The sequence below is a fragment of the Strongylocentrotus purpuratus genome, unplaced genomic scaffold, assembly GCF_000002235.5.
Source record: "Strongylocentrotus purpuratus isolate Spur 01 unplaced genomic scaffold, Spur_5.0 spur5_scaffold_9, whole genome shotgun sequence".
NCBI lineage: Eukaryota > Metazoa > Echinodermata > Echinoidea > Camarodonta > Strongylocentrotidae > Strongylocentrotus > Strongylocentrotus purpuratus.
In genome coordinates this window covers 3910051-3918633 of record NW_022145615.1, presented here as the reverse complement: position 1 = coordinate 3918633, position 8583 = coordinate 3910051, and the positions used below count along the sequence as shown (strand labels likewise).

Genomic DNA, 8583 nt, shown 5'->3' with positions numbered 1-8583 from the left:
GACACAAGTAAGAATAAGCGTAAATCAGTGTCATATCTATAGCCGAATGACTTCCGGAGCAAGCAATATATTTGGACCCCCTGCTCAAATTTATCAATTAAAAATACGAACCAGTCGGGAAGCAAAGCGATGTTATTTTTGTTCTGAATTTTGAACCCGTTAAATCCTCAATTTATGGAGTACCATATAACAGGATCCAGAAGAAACACATGCGAGAGAGTATCGTGACCAAACTTCAGAAATCGTTGGCACGTGAGACTTTAACAAAATATGATAAGGCATTTCGGCATTGACTGGAGGTGCATATATTTTTTAATGACCCTGAAATTTATTGGTTTTCTTTCCCTTTCTCTTTCTCTCTTTGTCTACTTTGTGCGCCTTTCAAGTACCACCCTTGGCACTTCCCCCGCCTCTGCACTCCCTAAATACACCTCGGGTTAAAACCATCTTACACTGTACGAGTCGACTAAGATCAGATTGTGAACGAAATCACAATATAATCAAACATTAAAAATGTAGGCATGTTAACTATTCCTGATTTCAACTTAATACTTGCCATGATTTCAGTCTGCAGGTAATTAGTTTTAGAGGGAGAAGCCTCAATTATTAAGATCACGGTTCTATCAAAAGTACATGCTCTCAACCGTCATGATTTTGTAATCAGTATTTTGAGGTAACGTCGGTAACGAACAAAAAAAAAAACTTCACGGAAATGTGTTATGGTTTACCCTTATATAGCTTTGGCATGCAGCACGACGGCATTGATAACCCATGCTCGTTTGACGATGACCCGAGTGGCCCATATGTGATGTCTTCACGGGTTCCTAGTGGTCTTACACCCACAGCATGGTCCTCCTGCAGTAGAGAATACATCACTCGTTTCCTAGAGTAAGTACAAATATGGCGGCAGCGGTAGGATCATGAGGCCATTTTGGTTTTTATATTTAGACATCAAATCAATAATGGACAGCGGTCCGTAATTGTGACGTCTTCTCGGGTTCCCAGTGGTCCAACACCAATTACATGGTTTACTGTACCAGTGAGTACATTTCAGTAAGAAGAAATAATGTTGGCAACAGTGGGATTGTGGCCATTCGGACTTAAGATTGATTCAAATTGAATCAGATTATATATGGATAGGTCCATTCTTAATGTCTTCCAGGTCTTTTTAGTGGTCTTACATCCACTTTATTGTTTACCTGTACCAGAGAGTACAGTAGAGTAAATAGAATTATGGTTGGAGCGATGGAAATATAAGGCCTATCAGGTGCATATGTGATATCCGCATACATCTATAGTGGTCTTACCCATGATCTACCGGCAGCAAGGAGTAGCTCACTTTATATTTAGAGTACATTGGCGACAGCGGTGGGATCGAAGGAAAGTCGGACTTATGAACGGCTTGACAGAAGAACGTTTTTATCTGTAAAACAATGAATATACGAGTTAGAGATTGCTTTACCTAAAAATTCCCAATATTTAAAACAAAGCTATGGCATTTAGAATACCAAATTACTCACATTTCTTGCAAAAAGATGATTTTGTTAATTAGTGATTGGAATTTGTTCTGAATCATGTCGTGAAAATTCAATATTATTTGCACGTATACTTATGATTTCTGCAGTAGTGGACGGGGTAGCTGCCTGGAGGATACGCCTTCATCAACACCTTACAAATATCCGAAGGTTCTACCGGGTGTCATGTACTCGGCAGACCATCAATGTCGTCTACAGTACGGACCGAATGCAACTGCCAGTCCCATGTTTGAAGTAAGAATCTTTGCAATTATCTTTACTTTAATCACAAAGACGAGGAAAAATTTCAACTACCACTCTGTGATGGATAAATAAGAGGAGCGAGGCAGACAAATAATCAAGAAGTCGATCGGTTTTGGAATATTTGAAAAAAATTGGGCAGGGATTATAAAAAATAAATCTTTAGCTTTTTGTCAAGTATTTTAGCGAGAAATTCCAATGTATTGGATAATGTTTAAAATTGAGTTCATGAGCATGACTACAGCATTTTCCATTGATTTAATACCCCAACAATCTTAAGCGTTTATTTCTACTTGAAATCATGTCTCTCCTTTTATTTGAAATCTTTCTTTTCCTTCTTCACTAATTCTCTCCTCACTTCATTCCTTTCTTTGTCTATATGTATCTATCTTTTAACTTTCCCTCTTTATTTTCCAACTTTCATTTTCATCTCTTTCTATAAACTCTAATTGCTTATACTCCATCACTCCACTCCGCTGAGTCCAGTCTGATCTCTGTACTACCCTGTGGTGTAGCGTAGGAGTCATGAAGAGATCACGCATGACAGCAGCTGCACAGGGTTCTCGGTGTGGGAAAGACAAGGTTAGTACCGTTAAAAAAAATAAAGGGTCACCTTCAAACATCTAGTGGTGTAATCTCACACAATAAGGCCCGAAGTCACAAAGGAAGGTTGTCGTAGGGGGTAGTTGTCGTAGGGGGAGTTGTCCAGAGGGTATTCATCCTAGAGGGTGGTTGTCCTAGGGGATAGTTGACTGGGGGTGGTTATCCGGGGGGTTGATGTCCAGGGGTAGGTGCCCTAGAACCCCTAGCTAGATATTTAATAGGGGCCTCCAGAAATGTCTAAGCCATGGGGAGCTTAGAACAGTTTCTCCACGGGCTGTCAGATATTACGGCTTGAGGCCCCGTTGATAAGTGTTCTGAGGGCCGGTTATAGGTTGAGTTGGCCTGGTTACAACGGAATTCTCCAACCGAATTTCAGTTCCAGTCCGTCCCTGCATGAATGCTTCATTAATTGTAATATACTTTGGATTCATAATGCTATGCTAGATCTTGCAATAACTAATGCAAATTTATAAAACAAAGGTGAGGTCAGTAGATATAGGGTCGTCCCCCAAAATTGATAAAGAGTGTGAGAACAATATGATTTTAAAAATCCGTTATTGAACACTCGAGTACATGTCACATTCACAAACAGTCTCGACCGATTTGATCCTGAAATCCCTACCTCGACCTGCCGTCATAGTTACAAATGCTTGGTTTGGCTTGTTTTATTCACGGCCTAAAAACATTCCATTCACAAATATAAACATAAACGAATATTTATATAAAAAGAATATGACTGAATTGCTTTCTTCAAAGTCATTAATGCAATGGCCTAGATCCTGTCAGGGCCAATGACATTATGTATGATTGTTGTTAAAGATATCTCTTCTTTGATTGTGTTCAGTGGTGTATATCTGGAGAGTGTATCGACATCGATGAACATCCCGTGGTCATCGATGGCGGATGGGGTCCATGGAGCGAGTACTCTGAGTGTTCCCTGACGTGTGGACGGGCCGTCAAGTCTAAAGAGAGACACTGTAACAACCCAAGGTATTCTTTTCTGACTTTTCGGATTGCCATCTCCATTATCTTATAAGATGTTGAAGTACATGTATTACGGTTTATAGCTTCGAAAGAAATATCACGATGGAGTAGAGGTGTTCAAAATTCATGTGCACTTGACAGAGCTCCAATGATTGATGTACAAACTTTCTATGTGCAACCTGCTGAAGATTATAATGCAGCTACACAATTTTAGATATCGCTGGGTTACGGTCGTAATCTGATCAGTGGTCGTAGCTTAGATCGTAACATGGGCTTACTATACTTCGTGCAGTAATGTTCGTGCTGTAGAGAAACCGATCGGCATACTAAAATACAGCTCCAATGGGCGTTTTGAACGAAATCTTTATCCAGGGCGCCTAGGGGATAATGACCATGTCATATTCCTGCGGATCGGTGTTCCTTCACTATTAAACACAACTGCGGCGACAGCCAGCGAGTCCCCAGACGAATCATTCCGGGTAAAGTTTTACGAATACCAACTCAGAGAAATTATTTTTTTTGTTTTACCATTGCTCCTGTAGTCCATCTCATGGAGGAAGATACTGTGTTGGTGAGAGAAAGAAGTATACCATGTGTAAGCTTCAGGTACGTATACTATTAACTTAAATCGACTAATTTTGAAAAACAACTATAGATGGAAGCATGACAAAATATAGGGTTCAGAAACATCGATTTACGTACCTTGGTCCTAGATAAGACGTTCATTCATTCAGGCAGTAATGTAATCAATCGGTGCAGAGAAGGGCAAGTACAAGGTTTTGATCATTTGTTGCCCTGTACGTCACCAAGTGCTATAAAGTTCTGAACATAATTATACTGACTTCAAATGTATCTGGTCTGATTAAAGCTCTAGTATTGCTATTACGACAATGATCATATGTTCTAACATCTTATATCATCTGGTCTGTGACGTACGGGACACACTATAGCTTGGACTTACACTATTATGATACAGATGGAAAATATTTATGTTATAGTTGCAATGTTTAGATATGTATCAGTGGTAGAACCAATGGGATGGAGCACCTCTTAGATGTCTCATAGTTGTGACATGAACATTTCGTATAGGGGGATTAACAATTAATAGGACCCCTGGTTGCTAATGTTCGTTTTCTATTTCTTGTTGTAATTATACATATGTTTTGTGTATTCAATGTCACTTACAAATAAAAAACACTCTTCGAAATCATGGATTTGCCGGTACGGGTACAACGGTGCCTTCACCAGTTGTCGCTCGCCTCTTTATATAATTATTACAAATATAATACACACCAAATTGTTTCATCCTTATCTCGACTTTCAAAGTAAAACATGTATGTGGCTTTGATTCCGTGAAATATAAGTCATTGTTGCTTTTATTTTTTCTAGGATTGCGTTCATGAATCTGTGAGTGTTCGTGCCATGCAGTGTAGTACCTATGATACAATCCAATCGAATGGTACTCAACTCGCATGGATTCCAGTCGATGTCGAAGGTGCGTGGCGTAGTGGTTCATTCACTTCAAAGTTGATGATTCGAATCCTACCCCCCAGGGATGGTTTGAGACTAAAATTCGGTTGGGAAATTTTGATGCGACCAGCCCATTCACTCTTCCTTCAAAGAAGCTTGGGGCCTACTAACTGTGTCTAATACCACAAGTCAACTGGCTATAAAACTGAGTGGCTCATGGCAAAAATTTCACCTCAAATTCCTTTCACTCACAATGGCCCCTGAACATCAGCACAATGTCTCTTGGCCAGGGTTAATCTACATTTCCACTGTAAGACAAAGGTGTAATAAGTGGGGACTTTTCTTGGCAAATATAGATATTGATTTTCTTAAGGGGGAGGGGGGGGGGGAGGTGATGTGACCGAGTGGCTTGAATCATGAAACAAGTGTGGAGAATTCCTCCTTAAAATGTAGTAGAAGTATCTTCTACACGGAATGTATGAAAATATGTAATTTTACTTTCGCCCTTTTCTTCCTATTCTGACAGTGTTTCTTTCTGTATTTTCCTTTGTCTTTTCCTTCTTTTCTTATAGGCTAATATAAATGATAAACAATCTTTTTTCTCATTATATTTTTTTGTAGATAAACCTTGTGAATTGTTTTGCAGACGTCGTGATCAAGCATTGATAAAGAAGAAGTCAGTTCACGTGACCAATGGAACTCCCTGTACTCGCTTCTCACGTGATATCTGCATTGACGGTATATGTCAGGTATGAGTTCCTTTTTTGAAGGTTCATAGTTCCGAAAGTTCATTAATTCAAAGGTTCATATCCCCCCAAAACACAAACAAACGAGATAGGGTTCATAATACCGAAACCCTGTATCGTTTTTCGAAAATACTTACCTTCGAAATTATGAACCAAATTTAATATTCGGAAGAATGGACCTTCGGAATAATGAACCCTTGTTTATTTTCGGAATTATGAATAATAAATGGAATACATCGAAAAGAAGATATAGAAAGGGGAGGGGGGGGTGCTTCAAAGGCACTTTTCCCCGTCCTAATACATGAAAACTACTTTTACAATAATTTCATTTGATGTTAATGGAGAATATATTTAAACTTGCAGTATCTCTGTATTTAAGTATTATATGAAGCTCATATTTTGAATATAGCATAGCCATATGGAACCCCAATCATACTGAAGAACAAATATATTTTTTAGTGATTGGTACCTTTTAAAAATACGCTTTTACCCCCAGATGGTTGGTTGTGATAATGTTGTCAGCTCAGGGGCGGTGGAGAACCGATGCGGTGTATGCCGCGGGGATGGGTCATCCTGCCTTACAATTCAGGATAGTTTCAACACGAAGTATGGACGAGGTTTGTACGATTCGCTTTATCTAACCAAATTATTCAAATGGAACGATTCATACATCTATGTCTACTTTTTGTGATATCGCATACAGTGTATGATTACCTAAATTTTATTTGAACAACGCGATAGCAACTTCTTATGAAAAATAAACCTTAGACAGTTTCACTGACCTTGTACGTCGACTACATTGCAAAGACGTAATATGTAATCTGAACATGATTTCTATGAAATATACAATAGGGTATTGAATTTTCCCCTTGATTGAATTTTTTTTCTCGAATGTAGTTGCCATCGGGTTTTGGTGAGTGGGACCTTATTGTACAAAAAAAAATGCTTGAGAATTGAGAACAGCCATTTTATTAGGAGAAGACTTTAACTCATTTTATCTAAGCAATAATTTCATCACAAAAAAACAAAAAAAACAAAAAACAAAAATCACCAAAAAAATTATATTAACCCTCAATGCAAGGGTTAAGGGTTCGAATCACATACCGGCACCAACGTAAATTGGCAAGACATTTATCCACTTTTGCCACTCTCCACCCTGGTGTAAACAGGTACCTGGCAATGCTAGGGTAATAGGAATTGCAGGGTTCCACATGAAGAGCAGTATTAATAATGATGTTGCTACCCTGGGTAAATAAGACCCCAATTATAATTGTAGTTTATATTATTGTAGGTTATGTGGAAATCACCGTCATCCCTGCCGGTGCTAGGAACATCGTGTTGGATGAATTGGTCTCTTCCCAAAACTACCTGGCCATTAGCAATGCATCAGGACATGACCTGCTAAACATGGATTGGTATATTGATTGGAGCGGGGAGTATCAGGCCGCAGGGACCATTATCAGCTACGAGAGGATAGACAACAAAGAACGAGTGGAGATACTAGGTCCCATCAGCGAACCACTGCACATCTAAGTAAATAGGGGCTTCACTGGAATATCTTTTATGGGATTGTGTTTCAAAATAATCATAATAATCGGAAGGGATTTTCTGATATATTATATCAACAGAAAATGACATAGATTATTAACAAGCAACGATAATAGCAATACTAAACAAAACAAACAAACTCTCACTTTTTGAAATTTGTTAAGTAGTTTTGAAATGTGCATTTACGAGACAAAAAAAAAGAAAAGGTTTCTAGAACCATTTTTGAATAGGCAAATATACCATGGATTTGACATACCCCATCAGTAATATATGTACCCGCCTGACAGGTTGAAAAGAAATATCTCTGTCGGTTAAACTGGTTTTGGAGTATCAAAAAAAAAAAATTATACTTGTATGATTTATTGGGGTAGATGTGCTGATCAACTGTTTTATAGTTTGCTTTGTCATTGAGTTTTAAAACAATAACATATTTTTTGTCAGGTATTGATTTCAATAATATATACCCATTGTCCCATTAAATTGTTAAACACATCATGTACGTCGTATCAGAAAATATGTGATAATATTTTCCCTCTCCCCTTTTCCAGCTCATATTTCAACGAGCTCAGAACCCTGGCATAACATACAAGTATACCATGCCGAGAGAAGGGAACCAGACTGCTGTCATGCCGCAGTTCTTCTCCTGGGTCTTTACCGATTGGTCCCCGTGTTCTGCATCCTGTGGCATTGGTTAGTTGTCCTTATCCCTTGTAGCTATGTTCTGTGAAAGCTTTATAGTGCTACCGAACCGGCAAATTAGGCAGATTCAAAAACAACGAAACGAGGAGAGATTATCAGAATTCTCGCCATTTCTTGAGACAAAAAAATGAAAAGAATCTTGCCAATGCAGTTGATTATTTTGTGGGAAAAGGACAGCCAAAAAGTATTCATCAAGTCCTTGACTCGAGCTTCTCTAAAGAGAAGGCAAAGGAACATGATCAGTTTTTCAGTTGGTCTCGAGGAACATCTTAGGAAGTCAAAGTTATTAATTTAAGACAGGTATCACGCGTTTTGGTCCTTAGTACTGGTTGATTTCACGACGTTCTGGCATTGTTATCTCTTCTTCATTATCCTCATAATTTGATCTGATGAGAAATTTATTTCGTCTTCATTTCGTCTTCTCGATGGCATTCTTCCATAAAGGGTTTTTATCATATATATATGTCCTGTGGTTCGTACAGACTTGGACCCTGTTTCATAAAACTTCTTATATGTAACAAATGTTAAACCTCAATGACGAATTTGCTCTCAGCCAATCAAATACAATGATTTCAGTAACTTACAATGTTTATTGTTCTCGTTTCTAAGTTTTAAGAAAACAGGGCCCCGGTTATTCACATTTTGGACTGACCATTGAAGTCACCATTAAAGCAGTAGCGACTAAGGGCCGAAATCTGGTTATCTGGTTATTGTATAGGCAAACCAAAAACCCGATCAGTAGACTAACTTGGTTTTAA

The 8583-nt window shown here is 38.5% G+C and overlaps 1 protein-coding gene across 1 annotated transcript; it reads left to right on the top strand.

Moving 5' to 3' along the window:
* The first annotated feature begins 2300 nt into the window (after positions 1–2300).
* On the top strand, positions 2301–7111 carry LOC115918402 (A disintegrin and metalloproteinase with thrombospondin motifs 7-like). Its single transcript, XM_030976998.1, has 7 exons — positions 2301–2357; positions 3223–3368; positions 3905–3968; positions 4752–4857; positions 5454–5581; positions 6075–6195; positions 6870–7111. Exons 1-7 carry the CDS (start codon positions 2301–2303, stop codon positions 7109–7111), a joined length of 864 nt encoding a protein of 287 aa, XP_030832858.1.
* Positions 7112–8583: the final 1472 nt, after the last annotated feature.